Source organism: Onychomys torridus, chromosome 11 (assembly GCF_903995425.1).
Source record: "Onychomys torridus chromosome 11, mOncTor1.1, whole genome shotgun sequence".
Classification (NCBI taxonomy): Eukaryota; Metazoa; Chordata; class Mammalia; order Rodentia; family Cricetidae; genus Onychomys; species Onychomys torridus.
This window is the reverse complement of record NC_050453.1, coordinates 24,639,142-24,661,257: the sequence shown is the minus strand read 5'-3', so window position 1 is coordinate 24,661,257 and position 22,116 is coordinate 24,639,142. Positions and strand designations below refer to the sequence as shown.

At 40.8% G+C, this 22,116-nt stretch overlaps 1 protein-coding gene and 1 non-coding gene across 2 annotated transcripts in view; one reads left to right on the top strand and one right to left on the bottom strand.

Moving 5' to 3' along the window:
* Positions 1–9,744: 9,744 nt before the first annotated feature.
* Uhmk1 (U2AF homology motif kinase 1) overlaps positions 9,745–22,116 on the bottom strand; it is a 15,920-nt gene continuing 3,548 nt past the window's right edge. Inside the window, exons 3-8 of the mRNA XM_036202154.1 lie at positions 21,707–21,898; positions 18,737–18,831; positions 17,343–17,419; positions 17,117–17,215; positions 15,235–15,323; positions 9,745–11,142 (exon numbers count right to left, since the gene is read on the bottom strand). Of these exons, the coding sequence (XP_036058047.1) occupies positions 10,996–11,142; positions 15,235–15,323; positions 17,117–17,215; positions 17,343–17,419; positions 18,737–18,831; positions 21,707–21,898 (699 nt within the window). The 3' untranslated portion in view covers positions 9,745–10,995. The remainder of the gene's footprint in view (positions 11,143–15,234; positions 15,324–17,116; positions 17,216–17,342; positions 17,420–18,736; positions 18,832–21,706; positions 21,899–22,116) is intronic.
* Positions 14,658–14,761, top strand: LOC118593613. The gene has a single exon (XR_004946278.1). It is a non-coding gene; the product is annotated as a U6 spliceosomal RNA (small nuclear RNA).

The window sequence follows — 22,116 nt, the reverse complement described above, 5'->3', positions numbered from 1 at the left end:
TGGAAATGAGTAGGGAAATGTTATCAAGTGTGGACATAAGACTTGTTGGGGCATCAAGAAAAACTAATAGCTGAGTCAGCCTGGGGAACCACAGGTCTGCAAACACCTGCTTCATGGGGAAATTCTCAAATGACAGTTGTGTCCCAAATAATGAAAATGGAGGAAGTATTCTCAGCAGATACTACAATACCCAGGGTAGAGCTCAGAGGAGTGGGCAGAGCATATGAAAAGTGTGGAAAACACCAAGCAATTGAGATGTTAATTTGAAACACATGGCAGGGCTAGCTCAGCAGGGGAAGATGTAGGTTGCAGAAATGGTGCTTGCTGCCTGAGGACCTATGCTCAGTCCCCAGAACCCACACAATGGGAACAAATGCCTGAAAGATATTCTCTGATCCTCACAAGCATGCTGTAGCACGTGTGTACCCACTCACACTCTTCTCTCTCACGCACACACTAAAATAAAGGTAGTAAAGTTAAAAAAACAAAACAAAACAAAAAAACAAAACAACAAATTAGCAGGCTTTACTACAAGTTTGCTAATTAAACATCTCCAGAACAGTGGCCAGGGAATCTGTATTTTCAGCCAACATACCAAGTAATTGCTTTTCTTTTTCTTTCTCCCCCCACCCCCCATACAGGGTCTCAGTGTGCTGCCAAGGGGAGCCGAGAATTTGCATTCCTCCCATGTCTGCCTCCTAAGAGCTGGGATTACAGACACGTATCATTCCTGGCTTCTGTGACTTTGGGAAACACAGCCTAACTGCAAAAAACCACTGAAGTGCTTCAAATCCGGGGGACACTGATCAGGAGAGAGCTTCCACTGTGTTGGCAGAGTGGAGCCTGGAGTCAGGGCAACCACACCAGTAAGCAACAGATTCTAACTGTACAATAAGCTGCAGTAAGCACAGGCTTCAGGGGCCACACTCCAAATGCATTAAGGGGCCAGAGAGATGGCTCAGTGGTTAGGAGTGGGTACTGCTCTTGCTGAGGATCCAGGCTCAGGCAGCTCACAAATGCCTCTCACTCCAGCTCTGGTGGGATTCAAGCCCTCTGTCCTCTATGGACATCTGCACATACCACACACATAGGACATAATTTAAAAAAATAAAAAAATAAATCTTTAAAAAAATATATTTAAGGAGATGGCTCCACAGGTAAAGCCATTTGTTGCATAAATTTGATGACCTGAGTTCAATTCTAAGAAGCCATATACAGGTGGACGTTGTCTTCTGAGATCCACTCCTGACATACGCAAACCCCTCCCACATACGCTTCACACACAATAATAGGAAATACAAATCAATAGTTTTGGGGCATTTAAAGTCTAAGATGAGGGTGACTTATGACTGCATGTTGACAATGAGGAAGGAGAGGACGGCACAGTAGGTGGTCCTGTCCCACCAGTGGATGGGGAAGCAGACAGGAGGAAGGAGACCCGGGAGCACAGGACAGACTGACAGCTCAAGGCGGGAATACAGAGAAGGAAGTGGCAGCAAGCTAAGAGCCTAAATAAGAGAAGAGTGAAGGAGGGTCCTTGCAGCCTGCCGGCCCGCAGGTCCTGGCATGGGCTGAGACCTGGCTGTACTGCTATTCTCATAAACTCAAGTATCCTAACGGCACACTTGTGTTAACTGTTCATTTCAGCCAGCATTTCTCTGCTGTTGACAGTCAGGAAGAGAGATGATAAACGGGATTAGGGACATATGGAGGCTGAAACAGCCGTAAGACAGACACTGCAGTGAAAACACCCAGCTAGGCTGTGACCTACGAGCACAGTGCATGGAATGTGACAAGTACCTGGTGTAAAATAAACGAATGCCTGTGTTTGGTGGAATCTGAAGGGCTGTGGTCACCTCAAACGAGCAGAAGAAAAGCACATCAGAAAAATAAACGTCAAGGGAAGAAGATTAAAAATACAAGTCCCTTAAGACACTAGAGTGATTAGGAAGGAAAGTTAAATACTTGTTATTTCCTGAGTGTAAAATTAATCCCTTGGGTATCATGGTAAAAACAAAATTGTCCTTCTTAGAATTATTAAATATGATTAAATCATATAAATACAATTAATCTAATAAAACTAGAACAATGTATTAATGAAGAGAAAAATCTTCCCATTCCAACCTGACGTAACATTACATGCCTTTTACTCCAGATGTGTGAAACATCCACACTCAATGTTTCCATTTCCTCTTAGGGAAAAACAGCTACTGGTGAGCAATATCATGATGCCATTGGCTTTGCTCAAGGTAGGGGGAGTTATTCCTCAGCTTAGGTCAAGTAAGGCCCAGAATGCCTGAGTCACACTGCGCCATATGGCAGAAACCACAGTGGAGTGGGATTCTGTCTGGGATGATTTCCATACATGTGCTAAGCATTATTTGTCTTGTAATTTTGTGTAATAAGACTTTTTAGTTTATTATTAAATGATCACTGGACTAGGACATTTGTCAAGTATGATAATTCTTTGGACCATATTTATTTATTTTTCCCCTCTTATACTCAAATATTCCTTTAAATACATATGTGTACCTGGGGTTTAGTTTTTGAGACAGTATCTCACTATGCAGCCTAGGGTGGCCTAGAACTTACCATGCTCCTCCCTTGGCATCCTGCGTGCTGGGATTACCGGTATACTCCACCTCATCCAGCTATAATATATTTTGAAGCATAGCCTCTAAAATAAATGTTATTTTTAGCATGCCATTCCCACAGCACACACACAGACATACAAAATTTCATATTGACCCACTTGCACACACACACATACATATATACAGGCACACTCACAGGAACATGCTTTTTCACCTGCCTACACACATAGATAATGCACACAAGCACATGTAGACAAACAGATGTACACAAACATGCAAGTCACATGTACAAGCACACATGCATAAACCCTCTACTGCACATGTATGTAGAAATGTGTGTGCACACACTACAGGGAATAGAAGGCCATAAAGGACAAAGTTTAGACATGTGCTGATTTGACTATCCAGAACACGCCTCAGAAGGTTACACGGAAGGGAGATACTGGATTTAAAAAGAAAAAGAAAAAACCTGTTTGAATGATTGTGACTGTCGTCCCAAATGTCAGGGGCTCCTGGGTAGCTTGTGATCAGTACTTTTCTGCTTCTCTAGTCCACACCCAGTGTTGCACTTAGAACAAGAGTTCAACAGTTCCAAGTGTGGCTCCAGGCAAGCAGCAGCTGTCCCCGTGAACGCGTTAGACATGCAGTCTCAGCTCTCACATGGGCCTAGTCAGAACCCAAAAGCAGGGCACAGCAGCAATATTCTAGCAAGCTCTCTGAACTGATTCTGTTGTGTGGGCCACTCTGAGAATTGCTGATCTCCAGTCTGAGCTCGTGAAGTGCCTTAAGATGTCCTTCCTATCTTTCCTTGGAATTTAACATTCAGATTTTTTTTTTTTTTAGGGTACCAGTATCCTTCCTAATCTATAGGAAATTGGCTGTTTCATGAGACACTGAATCTCAGAACATTAAATATGATCTGAGCTATGGAAAATAGTGTCTGCCACCTAACTGATATGCTCTCACAAATGGCTATTCATTATTACCATCATGCCATTTCATTCATTTCTCATAAACATATAACTATTGTCAAAATAACATCACTTGATTAAAGCAATCCAATCTGATAAGACAGATTAGCATGCAAATCTCCCAATTGTAGATTTTGTTGAACCAGGTTATTTCTGCAATATCACAAACATTTTTCCAAAATTAAAAATAAGTTACATTTTAGTATTATAAATTTGGTTCAGTACTTACCAAAATTAAATATATAGTTTTTTTCTTTTATGCATTTATCTAGTTCCATGTGTGCACATGCCTATGCTTACATATGCATCAAAAACAGTTCTCCCTCCATCATATGATTTCCAGGGAAAGTGGTTATTTACTCCATTTTATGTGTGTGTGCCTGAGTATATAGGTATGTATGTATGTATGTATATCCATATTATGTATAAACACATGTATGTGTATGTATACACATGTATGTACACACACGTTTCTGTTGCCTAGAGTCCAGGAGGGGGCTGCACATACCCTGGAACTGGAGTTATAAACAATCATGAGCTGTTATGTGGGTGCTGGGAACAAATCTAGGTCCTCTAGGGAGCAGCAAATGTTAACCACTGAACCATCTTTCCAGTCCTGGGGAAATTTTAATAAATTAAACCTAGGGCTCCATGCATGCTGGGAAAAATTATTGTCAGAAACCTACAAATAGAATTAGGGTAGTGATGCACACTTGTAATCCCAGGACTTGAGAGGCAGAGGCAGGAGGATCAGGAGTTTAAGGCCAACCTCAGCTACATAGTAACTTGAAGGCCAGCTGACCTACAGGAAATGCTGACTAATTAAAAAGAAAAAAAAAAAGAAAGAAAAGAGCATTTCTTTTCTTGTAAGCTTTATTTTATCACTCTTATCCACCACACATCAGGAAGCTATCAACAACAGTGCATCGCATGGTGAGTCAGTTTACAACAAAACTGAACAAGGCAATTGTGTTTACAGAAGTTTTCAGCAGAAGTCCGCAATGCAGCTCGCTGAAACACAGTGCTCACACTTTATAAGGAGGTGGAGATAAAGTCCTCTGGTATTAGCAAGAAAACAGACGTCTAAAAGAGTGGTATGGAAATCAGAAATTTAGGGATTTGAAACAGAACATCTTGGTATTAAATCACATCTATCTACATTTACAGTCCCACTTAGTTCAAACAAACCACCACCACCAAAGCCCAACCATTCACAAGCAGTAAAACATCACGAAAACAGACTCACAGCATCAAGAGATGCCGAGACCAGCAGGCTACTGAACACCACGGAGATTGTCACAGACTCCTCACTGCACTGTCATGTTCTTGTCGCTCTGAGGTGGAGGGAAACCAGCAGGAGCGAACACTCCTAAGAACTGGCTTTGCTTTAAGTCATCTTTCCCACATTTTGTAAGCCAGACCTCTATGCCCAAAACAGTAATTCCAGGTTTGCAAGGGAAAACATCAGGTTTCCATATTCACAACCAACCACTCCAGTGCTGACAGTCTCGAGACCAGAAACTATTAAGATGCATTGATCATAAGTGGATTTCTAAGAGTGACAAACAGATCGAAAAGATAGAGCCCTTTTTAGGAAGGGGGCGGGGGGAGCCTTCTATCCCAGATTTGAAAGTACTTAAAAGTGATTAAGGAATGTTAAAGTATTTTAAGATTTCTCACAAAAGAAGAATGAAAACTAAATTCTGATGGAAAAGATGGACAGCTTTATATTCTACTAATTACAGAAGTCAAGTTTTTAACATAATAATAAACACTACTTACACTTCTTTTCACAAGGTGCTGTACCTCTGTAGTTAGTGCAGACTAATGCCACCCACCCCATGTGCAAAGGGAAGACAGAGATGGCTGACCCCCAGTTTCTTTCTGAGCCTCAATTTGCAAGAATAGCAATGAACCCCAAATGCACAAGGGCTAGAATTCAAATACTTTTAAAAAAATGAGGACAAACTGAATATGGATATTTAATCTGGCCTCATGAACCCTGACAACAATCTCCTGGGGAAACAAGGATGAGGAATGTGTGAAAAAGGCCATGTTTTTATGCTACAGGTAAGAAGTCTAGATTTTTAGACCATGAACTGTATGCGGAAGATCACCAATGCCAGTAAGGGAGCTACTTCCTTCCTTCTCTCAGTTCATATTAATTGTTGTCTTTCCTACTCTTAACGCCGACAGCCTTCTGGTGACCACCTAATAAAATAACATAGAAAAGGTAATTTCTGTAACTGAAGAGATTCTGAGAGGAGCTGACAGAGAAAAGGGAAGTGATTCCAACTGAGGATTTTATTTTTATTTTATGTGCATTGCTGTTTTTGCCTGCACGTAAGTCTAAGTGAGGCCCTGGAACTGGAGTTACAGACAGTTGGGAGCTACCATTTGGATGCTGGGAATTGAACCCAGGTCCTCTAAAAGAGCAGTCAGTGCTTTTAACCTCTGAGCCATCTCTCCAGCCCTCCAATGGAGGATTTTAAAGAATGACTAGAGATATACTCACTGATAACCAGTGGGCTGGAGGTGGTAATAGCCTGCAGTTTCTCAGAAACAAACAAAGCAAACAACTCCAGTTCTCTTCTCAGAATGTAACTTGCTTTCATTATACAGAGAAGTAGAGTAAAGCTGTCTTTTGCACAACACAGATTAATGGCCACTTAAGGCAAGAAAAAGCACGTCTTACTGCCTTTCCATTAAAACACTAGGAACTCAGTTCACAAAACACATACCACCTTCAAAAGAACCCCCAATTTCTCCTCCCAGTGTTGTGACAGCTACCCAGTTTAACACACAGGCAATCATTTAGTGAGGTTCCCAGCCACACCAGCATTTAGAATGGTGCCAATAAACACAACTGCCATGATTCTGACTCTCTGAAAGGCACAAATACAGCAAATTTAAAGCAATCATTCCCATAAGCAGCACAAGGAACAGGGAAAGTGCTGAGCTATAGAAAATCAATAGTTTTTTTTTTTTTAATCAGGACAAAGTTTGTGTAAACTTTTGTGTTTGTCTTATATCCTGACAAAATTACCTTAATGACCATCTATAAAATATAGTTTCCTACAAGAGCTGGGCATGATGGTTCACATTGTGAGCAGCAGCACTTGGGAGGCTGAGACAGGAAGATCCTGAGCTGAAGGCTAGTCTAGGCTGCACTGTGAAATCCCATCTCCAAAAAGCTGTTTATTCTAAACGCTCCCTGGCTTATATGCATTTCTTTGACAGCTCATTTCTTTTATAAAGTCATAGCAAAAATAGTCTAAATTGTTTACCTTCTTAAACATCTAGTACCTGCCAACTGCTTGTCATGGTATGAAGCATTAGTCATCAGACAACCTTAAACATAGTGAACACCATCTTGGGGAGGCGGCAAGGACAAAAATCATGATCCATCCTGTGGTATCAGAAGAAACAAAATCCATCAAAGGTGGGGGCACTCTAAAAACTAAAATATCCAAGCTTCTCCATGATTAAGAATCTAAACTCTAAACGTACCCAGATGAGCTCCACATGACAGACTCAAGATCAGTGTATTCTTTAAGAAGCTAGGAATACCAAGTGGAAAGACTGCCAGACCCCTATTCAAAAGAAAGGTGAATGCTGAGCACCTCAAGAAATAGGAATTCTTTTGAGCTAGCAGTGACCAATGACTGGTCTGTATGTGACAATAATTTACAAGAAGTAGAGGGAGAGCTGGAGTAATAAGCTTTGAGGGAGGAACCCAACAAATGGAACCGAGATCCCAGAATTAGATGTGCCGGATAACTGGCCTTTCCATCAACATGCAATATGAGCTAAATCAAATAGGAATAGTTTTATACATATATATATATTTTTTTAAGTAAGCCAAGGAAATTCTGGACTCAAATGACTCAATCCAAGTTATTCCAACAAGGCGACAGTGCAGTCATCACCTAGAGCTTTTGCCCAGATGAGGTTTAAAGTTCGCCAGGAAACACAAGGCACTTGCTCACAACTTGAGCTAGCTACAGATCCAACAGATGGAAAGTCACGATGTCATCCTATCTGTACCCTACTCTGAATAAAACAGCCAGGCCATACCCTTCAAGTGAGAGACTGGGTAAACCACATAGTTCCAAGTGTCTCCCTGACAGATCCCCTCACCCACTATGCTGCTAATTACCATTGGGTATGATGATGCTCATTTTCAATAACTGTTGAAAAAGAAAATGCTAAGTATAATAGGCCTAATAAGCCAGAGTGAGAACTACCAAAAATGATGAGTCAGCCACCTGCCTTTGATCAATAAATTCACAAGAGCCATGGAACAGCTTCATCTAACCTGCCTTCAAGTTATCTATAACTGATGCCCTTACTTGAGGGAAAGTCCAGTGTAGTAAGACAGAAAGAAGCCTTACGCCCACAATTCTTCTGCACTTCTCTGGGGCAACATGGTGGGTGGCCAGTCAACACATCTCAACACTCTTTAGCAGCTACAAGTCAAAGAGAAGGCCACGCTTCTCAATTAAAACAGAGACAGGTGAGGAAAACTCTATCAGTCATTTGATTCTAAAAGGAGCCATAGACTTAGCTTACGAGACAGCAGAAAGGGAGATTTCCCAAAGAAAGCCACTGTGCCAATGGCCACAATGGCAGGTGCGTATCCAGAGATTAATAAACACCTTACTGAGGAGCCCAACTAATAGTCTCTTCTAAACACTGTATTAGAGATTTGATCATGGCTACTAGCCACCTCCTCCAAATACTTCTAAAGAACACCAGATTTCCCACGGGGCAATCCCTTCCTATGGGGCAATCCCTTCCTATGTCTTCTCTGGGACAGACTGTGCCACAGTAGGGTAGACCATGGGAGAATAAAGAGGGCCGTGGGAAGGCACAAGGGGAGGAAGCACAAAGACTAACAGAGGGAAAGAAAAACTACCTGAGGTAAAATTTGCCCCGGAGACAGGGGCTAAGTAATAGGAACCTTTGACTCTTTACTTTGCCTCTTAATAGGAGAACTATAGGTTTTTAATAACTTCAAAGAATTAAAATTCCTGTGCATATATTTATTGTGAAAATTGTATCTTTTATAATATTTGGTCCCAGTTTAATAAAGATATTAAAATGAAAGTCCTCACAGTATCAGAGGAGGGAGAATCTGCAGCTGTCCTCTTTGGTAAATGGGTTAAGCTATTAAACAATAGTTTAAATCAATAGTAGGTTATCATTTATTTTCAATTCTGTGGCTTCAATATAAAATATTTAAGTCAATGCAATTACTTGGGCCCATCATTTACTTCCTTAGCTCCCTTCAAATCAAGCTAGCATCTTTTGTAATAAATCTACAGTGTCAAACACTACACATATTTATGAGTACATTTGCAATGATGAGGATCACAGAATGCTGTAAGTGCAGAAATGTTAGCAGCATACTGCACGACAAAGCTTGGAAGCCTATCTGCAGTTTATTTGCAAGGATCTTTTTTATGAGACAGGAACATGTGCTAAGCACACTTGACCTTCAAAAGAATTCACTTGTACACTGTAACCACAGAAGCAGCCCCTGATGTAAATATTTATGTTTTAGGAAAGCTCAGGGCTTCACAGCACTGATTCTATGCTCTTCAATTTTGACTTGCAAACCAACCACCCAATCAACCCCTGAAAGAATCTTCTTTCTAAGGAAAACATCAGGGATCGTGACATAAAAACATTAGATAATTCATCAGTCAATCCCCTTATAACAAATTTAACTTCATAAGAGGGAACTCTGAGTAATTTGATTTTACTAACAAATGTTGGACAGTCTATGTTTGACCAGCGTAAAAGAATTCATCCTCTAAAATGCAAATTGTAATGGAGCTTGTATGGCATGAACAAGAGAAAACTATATAAGTGGGCTGCCACCAGGGAAAGAAAGTCTCTTTCCTAAGGAAAAATAAATAAATAAAACTTTCATTCAGGTAAGGAGCTAGGAAAAAATTCATAACTGGTGTACAATTTTGGGTTGTCTTGTACAATCAGTGCTTTACAAATGTTTCATAAGTTTACAGCTTTCAAGGCAATCTACTCTACAGTAAAAGGAACGCACACTCACAATCCTCAAGCCACAGTCAACAAACTCATGAGAACAGGCGCCTCTAATCAAGGGCACATTAGACTGTTGTGGAGCTTTTAGGAATGGAGTTTTTCTTCCTTTCTACTTCCACCTCGTAACACCCCAACCTTTCTTTACTCCCTTCCAGTCAAAAGCCAGATGACTGGACACTGCCCCCAGCTGCAGAGGGGCAAAGGGGGAGGGGATGGCGGTGGTAGGCAGCAGGGAGGGCGCGGGGAAAAGGATCCGTGATTAGCCAGCTACCTTCTTCACACTGTTCTCCCTTCACTGCACAACCAACTTTTCTTTCTGACCCACTTCAATTTTCCACTATAACTGAAGAAACTCACACCTGAAGGAATTCTACAATTATCACAAGAGGTTCAGTACAAAACAGACGAGTCAATCTTGCATCTAAAGCAGACTGAAGAACAGGGTCATTTACACGTACCGAAACCTTCTTTGTTCCAGTTACTTTGAAGAGTTTCAGTGTAACCCGGTCTAGACTCCAGTTTGTTCTGCACTTTGTGGGAATGAACTGCTCAGTCATTTACATTCTATCAGTCAGACCGACTTTCAAGAAACCCCTATCTCAAGTCTCACAAGTGTGAAACAGGTAGGAAGAAATGGTTATAGACTATATTAGATCACAAGACTCACACTATAAAGTACACTGACTCAGATTTCTCTATTCTTTCACACCTGCACACCCACTCAAGCACACATACTAGACATAAAAATTGTGCAAGATCAAGCATCAGCTTTCTATTTTAAAAGCCGTAATAGTAATTTTAAAAACGTTGATAGGCTCACTGCAGTTTCTTCAGAGGAATATTAAGTCCTACAGTACTCCTTTAGAAAAATTCACAACTCATTGTTAAGAACACGGTAGGTAACTGCTGCTTGACAATGACTTAACATTAGAGCATCCAGTGCCAGCTAGAATAACAATAACACCTGACAATACAAACAAATCATCTGTGGTGTCACCAACCCTAACAAATTTGTTAATAATACTCACTATGACAAATGACTCATCTTTGCTTCATCATCACATGAAATGACATCTTTTTTAGGTTACACAATAAAGAGCAGCACCTGCCCTACTGCACAAATAAAGGGTGCCCACATGGGTGCTCTAACCCCTCAATGTATAGCTGAGAGGTCTTGTCCTACTCAGTGCCAATATTTGCAATGCAGTCACTGTGTGGGCAATGGCTGCACATTAGTAGGATTAAATAAATGTACAAGGTACCCTTTAAAATGGGTAAAGGGGTGCTCCTGCATTCAGCTGTGGAATATAATAATCCAAGAAATGGAAGAGGAGAAACAGGAACTAGTCCTTAGGTTATGATTAAAGCAAGGTTTGATACAGGTATCCCCTCTTGTAGGCACTCAGCGGGTAGAATGTAGCCACAACAAACTTTCCGTCAAACATCCTCCCAGTCAGCAGCTTCTGAGCAGCTTTGGAATCACCAGCGTTTGCATACTCAACAAAGACCTGAAGGAGGTTAGAGAAGACAACATCATTTCACCACAGTGATTTTAGATTTAGATCAGTGCTTTACCAACTTTAATGTATACCCAGTTATATGCCACACAATATCAATGAAAAATCATGTGAGACACTGGTCCTCTAAGATTAGAACAGAGTTGAAAATTCGTATTGCCTGGTATTTTACTGTACCTTTCTGGCATTTATACCAGTGCTTACCTGTCCATCACAGTTGCCTATGGTATTCAGGACAGTAATATCCCAGGTTTGCAGGCCAGCAACAACAAACTACATCATGCAGTCTAGATTAGGTGTTTTGTAGGCTTTATCATGTAAGCATTAAGTGTGCTATGTATCAGTTTACACAACAACAAAATCACAGAGATACAGTTCTCACACTATTTCCTGTTATTAAATGATACATGACTGTGTACAGCTTCAGTGTCTATAATTCTTATAGAAATTCAGTGTGTGTGTGTGTGTGTGTGTGTGTGTGTGTGTGTGTGTGTGTAAGTCAGAGGATAACTCTCAGGAATCAGTTCTCGCCTGCCACCTTGTGGGATCCTGCAATTGAACTTAGGTCATCTAGCCTGCTCACAAGTGCCTACCCACAAAAACCTCGACCCCGAGTCATCCTACCTGCCTATGTCTGCTTCATCACATTTCTTTTTTTTATTCATTTTACATACCAACCACAGATCCCTCTCTCACTCCCCCCAACCTTCACCCTCCACCCCTGCCCCCTTCCTCCATCAGGGTAAGTTCTCCCATGGGGGAACAGCTAAGCCTGATACATTCAGTTGAGGCAGGACCAAGCCCCTCCCCACTTTATCAGGAGCGAGCAAGGTGTCCAACCACAGGTACTGGGATCCAGAAAGCCAGCTCATACATACACCAGAGATAGGTTCATCTCATTTCTTAACGAGCTCTGATGGCAACGCTAACAATCCATCGAACACACTTTATGGTGGTAGGTTTAAAAACACTTCCTTAGAACCCAGTTCAATTCATCCAATTCTTAAGAACTATCAAAGACAAGTCAGGTGGAAAGCATACCCGTCTGAGTGAAACTCCCAGAGGACTATGCATAGTAGTAGACACAGCCAGTAAGGATGAAGAGCCCAGAGAAACGGTACCACCACTACAAAGAAAGCTACCCTTGGAGAAGTACATGATGGGGAAAGAGCTGAACAAAGCTCTAGGAACTACGCCTATGAAACTATCTGTAAAACGACTGACCAAAACTATAATAAAGAAGTTCAAAACCAGTGATTTCCTCTCTTGGAGCACCTGACTCCTTCCCAAAGGTAGGTTGGGACACAGAGCCACGCAAGTTCTCTTTGCTGTCCTACAGCAAAAGGGCAGTGAAAGGGAATGGTCTGGAATGACCTGTTCTCAGTTACCACACATAGCAGAAGATGAACTGCACTCAAGAACTGGCTCTCTGCTCACCGTCTCCCTTATTCATTATGTCAAGAGTTCTCCTGAGCTTGGATGTCCAGAGACTTTTGAAGGCAATGTGAAAATGGATCCTAAGAAATCAACACCTAGATCGTCCCCTTTCAGCTGGTTTCAGACAGGGTCCCAAGTCACCCAAGCTGGCCTACATGTGTTGGTGTAGCAAGAATCCCTTCAACTCATTTTCTTTGCCTCTGCCTCCGCAATGCTGGGATGACAGGCATGTGCTACCATGCCTAACGCTTCTACACAGGTTCTTTTATGTTTTCCTCAAACTAATGTACCTTCAAATTCAGGCACATCCCAGTTTTCACCTCTCCTTTCACAGGAACCCTTCTCTCACTTGAAAAAAGCCAAATTCGATTCCATGGAGTATAAAAGAAAAGTTCCTAAAAGAGTTCTGTGTGTGTGTGTGTGTGTGTGTGTGTGTGTGTGTGTGTGTACGCGCCAAATGTTGAGGAGGTGTCTTTCTCAGTCCTCTGGAAGAGCAGTCAGTGCTCTTAACCTCTGAGCCTCCAGCCCCTTTCCCACCTTATTTTTAAAGACAGGGTTTTTCATGAACCAGAGCTCACTAACTAGCTAGAACGGATGACCAAAAAACCCCAGGGATTCTCCTGCCTCCAATTCCTCAGTGCTGGGATTGCAGGTACACAAGAGACCTGTCTTTTTACATGGATAGTAGTGATTAAAATGAGTCTTCATGCTTGGACAGCAAGCACTTTTGAATCTGCGCCATATTCCCAGCCCCAGTACTCAATTATTTATGGAACATTCTTTCATTAATATACAAAGCCCTATGTGACAAATGACTAGTCATTCCATCTCACGAAAGTATTCTGTTAAGCAGGATGTATAATGTAAGACCTAAGGAACCTGGACCTCTGATGGAATTTTCTGAGTTTATATGTATTGGAAAAAGGAGAGGTGGTACTAATTTTGCTCCTTCCATATAACTAGGTCTAAGCTATGCACTGCTCTTGAAGATAAAGTGAAGATTATCTAACATTATTTTTACATATATATGTGGGAAGCTGGAGAGATGTGTCACTGGTTAAACTGCTTACCTTACAATAGTAAGGACTGGAGTTTGGATCCCAAGAACCTATGTAACATGACAGGTAGGCATGCTGGCTTGTTTTAATTCCAGCCTCAGAAAGCAGAGGCAAGGAATCCCCAGAATAAGCCAGCCCAACAAGACTAGCCATATTGGCAAGCTCTGGGTTTAACTGAGAGACCCTACCACAATAAATAAGGAAGAAAAGGTATGGGGAGTGATTCTCAACATCAGCGTTGGGCTTCCAAATGTATACACACACACATATACCCATAACACACACACAAGAAGGAAAACAGGAAATTAGATAAAGTGATACTTGTCAGCTACTCAGAAACCTCATCTCTAAAATGTCATTAAATGGAAACAGAAGCATTTCCAAATGGCCAATGAGCTGTAAGGTAATCTCTACAATCAGCAGCATGGTGGCAAGAGCCTGCAATCTAGCACTCAGGATGCTGGAACAGGAGGATTTGGCAGAGCACCCAGTCCAAAGTGATTGCGCCACTGCTGATGAACTTCTCCAGGGAAGAAGAAGGGCAGCTAATGTGCAGAGAGAGGCAAGGGCTGCTGCTGCACAGCCTACACTCCACGGGGCAGCCCCTCAACCAAGTGACATGGCTTCAGTAGTAAGAGCGAGTAGAAGAGAAACCTGAAACACAGTGAAATAATAGTCTGCTTCTAGAAAGGAAAAAATACAGTCAAAGTACTTGCATTTTCTTATCCTCTTTATGCTGTAGATATCGCTCTATGTAAATAAAGTTCTGATTGGCCAGTGGCCAGGCAGGAAGTATAAGCGGGACAAGAAAGAAGAGAATTCTGGGAAGTAGAAGACTGGAGAGAGACACCGCCAGCCGCTGCCATGAGAAGCAACATGTAAAGACACTGGTAAGCCACAAGCCATGTGGCAAAGTATAGACTAACAGAAATGGGTTAATTTCAGATAGAAGAACTACATCTTTACCCTGTTATTTGATCAGAGCGAGTTTCTAATAAAAATGATGTGATCATGCTCACTTTGGCAACACGTATACTAAAACTGGAACGATACAGAGATTAGCAGGGCCCCTGCACAAGGATGAAACGCAAATTCGTGAAGTGTTCCATATTAAAAAAAAAAAAATGTGATCATAGTTCTCACCCAGACATCTTACAGAGGAAGGCAGTATGGGACATCACGGGCTGCTCAACAGAGACACAGCTCAGGCAGAAGTCTCCATCCAGCATGCTCTTCTTCTCTACGTGGTCACTAATCATTTCCATTGCAATCAGAACCTAATCCAACTGGTTTTCCAAGTGTACTTAATTTGAACAAAATTGAACCAAACAGTTCTCTAACTAAACCTAATCAAAATTAACACAATTCAGTTGGTGTCACTGTTTACTATGGCTCAAAAGTACATTGTTTAAAAATTAAGTGATTACAAAATCAAACGTATTATAGGACTTTTAGATAGGTAAAAAGCATAAGAAAGTAATGATAATCTATACTGAAAAAATTTTGTGTATACCTTCCCACAGAACCCATCTAATACAAAACTTTAATAATCTACAAATACTTCTGCACTTATAAAAAACGTGCTTACTTGTCCTCTGCCAGGATTTTCCTTTGGAACAAGCAGAGAAACCACTGGTCCATATTTCTGACACTCCTCTTTGACATCTTCTACAACATCTGGACATAAAACCACACAACAGCAGACAATTACTACTTGAAAATTCAGTGACACATACCTAAGTAATGAAGTTCTTTTCTTTACCTTAGGAAAAAAGCTTAAGAATATAAATTCAACGCATTAACAATTTCTTTTAACAGTCTACATTTAATGTTTTAAATACATTAGTTAAATAATTCAAAACTGAAAAAATTCCCAAGTGTCATTCCGCTTCTGCTCTTGAAGCCAACCGGCACCATGAAGTTACTGCTGTAGCCGGCCAGCGTTACCAGCGTACACAAGCAAATACAATCTATGTATTTTAAGCAAGAATTTCAACTTTAATATTTCTGAAGTATATCTTTGAGGATTTCTATATTTAAAAATTAGATGTATTTACTTTATATGTTTTGCCTGCATATACACATGTGCATGCAGTGCCCCCTGAGGCCAGAAGAGGGCACTGGATCCTCTGGAACTGGAGTTACAAGACCACTGTGAGCTGCCATGGGACTGCTGAGCCATCTCTCTGGACAGTTTTCCATATTATTAAATGAAGTCTTCTCATTTGCTTTTATGGCTGTATACTTTTGGACAGTTTACTATATTCAAGAAATTAACCAATGACTCCTAACTGATGACTACTTAACTATTTCAATTTTTTTGATATTATAAATAATACTATTTACAATTTATCTAACTTCATAATTTCTCACAGCTGATATTCTAAAAATAACATTGGTAGGTCAAAACTGACATAAACTTGCAATATTGTTAGAATTATCAGGTTGTCTTTCCTAAGGGTCTAATACAAACTGTCAAGCAGCATAATAAAAAATGTGTTTTCTATTCCCCATAGTTTTTGCTGTTTATGTGCCCAGGACATAGCAATTCAGTTTGCTGATGCCATTCACTCCTTTCTACCACAAATGTTTACTGGGTACCTCCTATGCATTCTTTCAAGGGTGCTAGATTCCAGTGTTACTAGCTCATAAACAAGATCTAGTTCTTAATCACAGTAATCAAGCCTGTTAGCTATGTGCAAACCGGCTACTGTTGCAACTTTAACTGTTTCCAACAAGTAAGATACAATCATGCCAAACTGCTGTTCCCTGAACACTGTGGCAGTTTCTACCTGACGTTACTTCATGCAACCAACCTTATATAAGGAATCACTGAGCTCAGCCGCCACCACTGCAGCGAGAGCCTCACTGATCACTCAAGCTAGGTCGAGGCCTTTCTGTTGTCATTTGTATATGTCTCTCTGCCATTAAAAATAAGAAATAATCCCTAGACACAGCAAATGTGTCTGAATGAAAAGGCTGTTAAAGCAAAGGAGGGAGAGGGAGAGGGAGAGGGAGAGGGAGAGGGAGAGGAAGAGGGAGAGGGGAGGATGATAAAAAGCGGAAATGACAGCACAGAGAGGAGAGAGAAGACAGACCAAAGACAGCATCTTATGGATAAATCTCTATTAATTTGGTAAAATGAAATGTCAGAGTCCAAATGACTTTATGAATCAAAAAGCACAAATAGAGTTCAATGGTCCTTTTAAATTTCATGTTTAGAATAGAAAAATAAAGAAGAATCTTATGAATAAAACTTGTATCACACACATACTGGTCATAGTCTGTATGTAAGAAAGCAACACTGGGGTTGGGGATTTAGCTCAGTGGTAGAGCGCTTGCCTAGCAAGAGCAAGGCCCTGGGTTTGGTCCTCAGCTCAGAAAATTAAACAAACAAACAAACAAAAACAAACAAATAAATAGAAAGAAAGAAATAAGAAACACTATAATATAATCTGGGAAGCACTAACCTTCATATTCATCTTCATTTTCAAGATAATCATCGTCCAGCACATTGAGGAGTCTGAGCACTGGAGTTGGAAGCATCACCAGATCTTCAATATGAGGGGCTGTGAAATTTCATGACAATATGGGTAAATGTAATAAATGATGAACTGATCAAGTAAGGAGCCCGAGAATATATACACACAACTACCAAATGATGGGGGCTGGGGGATAATGGCAGATACAACTCACCAAAAGGAATGCTAAAGAATGGGCTGCACAATGCCATCTCAGCAGGGATCCTTCTGCTTGGGTCATCATGAAGCATGCTAAAGGACAACAACGTCATTGTGATTACTGCAGTGAAACTATCAAAACAGCTCAGTGTTCATCTCAGCACTATCTCTATTATCATGGATTACTCATTCCCCGGTGGAGAATGGAAAGGCCACATGAGCAACAGGGCAATAAACCATGAGACGTTTCTGACATAGTATCATGCTATGATTTAATGTTTCTAATAAATGAAGCATAAGAAAGTGATGTACATGCTATATAGCACAGTGGGGGCGGGGGCGAGACAAATGTTTATGGTAACACAATTTAAAAAAATAAATAAAAACAAAAAGCAAAAACAAAAACCAGAAGATAATAGTGGGATCATTGAATCTTGCCAGATTCCCCTAATCTTAAAACAATTTATGTAAAAATCTACAGGCAATAACAGAAACAGACTACGGATACTAGTAATATTTATAAGAAAGGAGAGAACGACCAAGTGTACAGATAATAAATGAAAGAGAGTAAGGCAGGAAAACAAAAAGGCAGACATATTCACTGGGAAGTACAGCAGCCAATCTTACAACAGCAGATGAAACTATAAGGGACCACTGCACCACACCAAGCAGACACACGAGCCTCTGGGAAATCCTAAGCGCTAGAGTAACCCAGACACTAAGACTTCCTAAAATAAGCAGCCAAGACACTTCATGGGAATCCCAGTGAGAACAATACTGGGAAAGAATGCAAATGATCTAAATGGGGAAAGACAGGAAGACAGACAGAGGGAAAGACAGGAAGACAGACAGAGGGAAAGACAGGAAGACAGACAGAGGGAAAGACAGGAAGACAGACAGAGGGAAAGAGATTCATCAGAAAAACAAGGAAGAAGATCCAGATCGAAGGAGGGAAAAACACACCTTTCCCCCTCTTATTTGTTGCTTTGAGATAATGTCTCACCTGGAGCTCAAGGAAACCTCAAACTACAGCTCTCCTGCTCAGCCTTCCAAACATGGGGACGGCAGGCAGGCATCACCATGCCTGGCTCTCCTTTACATTACATAAGAACAGCAGAAGAATGACTCTTCCATAACCAGAAAGGCTATCTTAATTGTTCTGTTTTGTTTGACATAGCTCTCGCTATGTAGCTCTGGCTGGCCTTGAACTCAGAGATCCTCCTGCCACTGCCCTGGAGTGCAGGGTTTAAAAGCATGCACGACATCACCTGAGTAAAATTCCTATCTCTAAAGGAGTTGCATTTACATAACTAGGCAAATTAGTAACAGTAATATAAATCCAAGAAAAAAAAAAACAACAACTTTAGCTGGTAAAGCTCTGCAAAGCAAGTTATACTGTATCTAACATACCTTTTGATAAGGTCTCTGAGGTGATAGGCTGGAATTGCGGCATTCACCACTGCTTTACTGGCAAATATATGATCAATAATAGCAGAACTGTTTGCCTAAAAGAGGGGGGAAAAAGTCTTCCTTAGGTTATTCGGCTCAGCTTGCATTTACTGAGCAGTAGCCATATGGCACTATTCCATGAGTAACATGCAATACCTCTTCTAAGAATTTATAATCTTAATGGAGGAGACTGCATTGTAGTGATTTCTAGAGGCACTGATACAATACCTGACACTATGAACATCTCCAAAATGAATGTGTAAAACTCAAGAAATCACACTGAGATGCAATGAATGAATGGGTCACAACGCCAAATGATGAGTCTTCGTTGGTGTTCAGGTGAAATAAACTACCACTGAGAAAAAGGAGGCAGCAGGAGGATGCTGCCCTGTCACATCATTCACATTCTATTTGTAGATGACAGCACTTAGTCCGTGAGGACTGTGATGGTTAATCTACGCTGTCAATTTAGAATAACTGAAGACACTGGTAAGGTACACCTCTTGGGTTTGCCCACTAGCACATGTTGGAGATCAACTGAAGAGAAAAGGCCTGTACAACATGTAGACGGCACCATCTCATGGGCATGGGGACAGAGTAAAGAAAAAAGGGAAACAGCCTCTGCTTCCTAGTCACCAAGACGTGAACTGCCGTGCCACATCGCCACACCCTCCGACAGCATGGACCAATACCTCTAAAACTGTGATCCAATAAATATTCCATTAGGTACAAAAATGTATCTAACAATATGTAGCAAGTGCTATACTAACTCAGAATGCAGAACTGTGTAAATAACTAAAACATCCAGACACTCACCATAACTAGAATCTACTGGTAACTTACTATGACCACACATTATGCTGAAAAACCATACAACATTTCTTTTTTAGTCTTAGTACTCTTGTAAGACATTACATTGTTAGTCTCCTTCAATTACAAGAAAATAAGTGGTTTAATGAACCCAAATAACTTAGGAGGAAGTGAAAGTAAGACACAGACTTCAGAATCTACGCTCACACCAGCTTGGCAATTTTGCCTCTGCAGAAGGTACTAAAACAGAATATGACACTTTACCTAGAGAGACATATATTTGAGATTCCATTAGTATATGTCATGCCTCCAAATTTTACACAAATTTGAGTGTGACCTATTTCTGATGTGCTCTGGGCCAAGCAGATACAGTCCAAAGGGCCTAAGCAAAGTCAAAGCTAATTTAAATGATTGATCTATATTCAAACTAACACTAAAGAAAGAACACGTAGCTTGTTAGCTATCTGGAAATATCAGAAATAGAAAAAAGTAATACTGGTTTTATGCTCATAAGCAGCATTTTGGGGGCCAAAAATAAACATAGGGCAATCCCACTAGAAAGTATTAGTGTATTCCTTCCAAGAATCACTAAGCTAGAAATCAATGACTAGGGTTTAGCGCAAATCTAACTATATTATAATGGTCACCTACTATTTGTTAGATGTTTATGATATTCTGGGAATACATGCTGCTCTCATTAGTTAATAAATAAAGCTGCTTTGGTCTATGGCAAGGCAGGATAGAGCCAGACAGGAGATCCAAGCAGAGCTACAGGAGAAGAAGGGCAGAGCCTGGGAGACATCAGCCAGCTGCCCAAGGAACAATAAGCCAGCAGACCAGTAATACTTCATTTATAAGTAATATTAAGCCTCTAAATGATTATTTGGAAATGGCTATGGGTACCAGGTGGGACAGAAAAACCTCCAGTTATTTATTTATTTATTTTCTGGTTTTTTAGGACAGGGCTTCTCTGTGTAACCTTGGCTGTCCTGGAACTCTCACTCTGTAAACCAGTTTGGTCTTGAACCCAGAGATCCCGCCTGCCTCTGCCTTCAGAGTGCTGGGATTAAAGACATGTGCTAACACCAACCACCCAACAGTTACATGTTTATTATGAAAATATTTAATTTCAAATACTTATTGCTTAAAACCAGATTCAATGATAACTTCAAAGTATTATATATTAAATCTCAAGTCTAAAGGATACTGAGAACTTCATAATAATAAAGCATCACAATACATTTGCAAAACTAATTAGGATGAATTCCTAACTTAGAGACATACAAAAAGTTCATTTCAATGTCTGAGGTTTGAAACTTAAAACTATGCTCCCTCAGAAACAACAAAAGCAGTAGCCACTATACCACAGCCACAGAAGCTAACTAGCCAGTGCAGAATGTATACCGGCCTATGGCATATAAATAAATACGAAGTACTATGGAACCATGGAAAGCTTCTAATTAGGAGAACCCAGCATGTGACCCGCAACCAGTTATATTATACACCTGTGCCTCTCACGACCACCCACTCTACCCTCATGAGACTATTCAGAAAATTTAACAAGACTGTGCTAAAAGTACTTTTTAACTGTAAAGCATTATTAAAAGATTATTATTTAATGTAATACCTATAATTCTGCTAGTAACACTTCTGAAGTTAATATAACTTAGTCAACAAAGTAAATTTCTTTTTTTTGTGTGGGGGGGAGGTGTTCAAGACAGGGTTTAGAGCCATGGCTGTTCTAGAACTCACTCTATAGACCAGGCTGGCCTCCAACTCACAGAGATCTGTCTGTCCTTGCCTCTTGAGTGCAGTTATTAAAGGTGTGTGCCACCATGCCCAACTAACGAAGGGAATTTCTTTTGCCAGTTTGGGAAAATGCATTCAAACACTTCAGCAAATGCTTACTATACCCCAGGACCTAGATTAACAGCTGTGGGGATGCAATGTCATCAGTGTATCTGCAGCTATAGGGATAAGCAGCGGCACGGAAGGTACTGCAAATACATACAGAGAGCACAAAGGATAGGAGGCCATCACTCTCTCTGACAAAATATAAACAAATAAAGCAAATTTCTAAACTGATCAAGAGCCCCAAAGCAAACTCCTCATGCAGCTTACCTTCCATTCCTGAGATCTGACTGTATGTTTCAGTTTCATTCCTGAGAACATTTCCAGTAAAATGATTCCAAGGCTCCACAGATCAACAGCTGAGGTACATTCTGTATCACTCTGCAGGCCAGCCTGGGCCAAGCAGTTTTGCAGTTCTGCTTCTGGAGCGCGATACCCGTCTGTCTGAATATACTTCACATCCTGCGAAGATGAAGAAACACTATAGGCATCAATCAAAAGGGCCTCACTTTCCATCCTTCTCTACCATGCACTCTTCACAGCACAGTAGGTGGTCAACCAACAGAACAAATGCAAAAGCTTCAGTCCTTATCTACCGTAATCCTTCAGCTCCTTAACTAGGCAGTTAGCACAGAACAGCTGGACCCCTTCCATACAGCTGCTCAAAAAGAAGTCTTTTT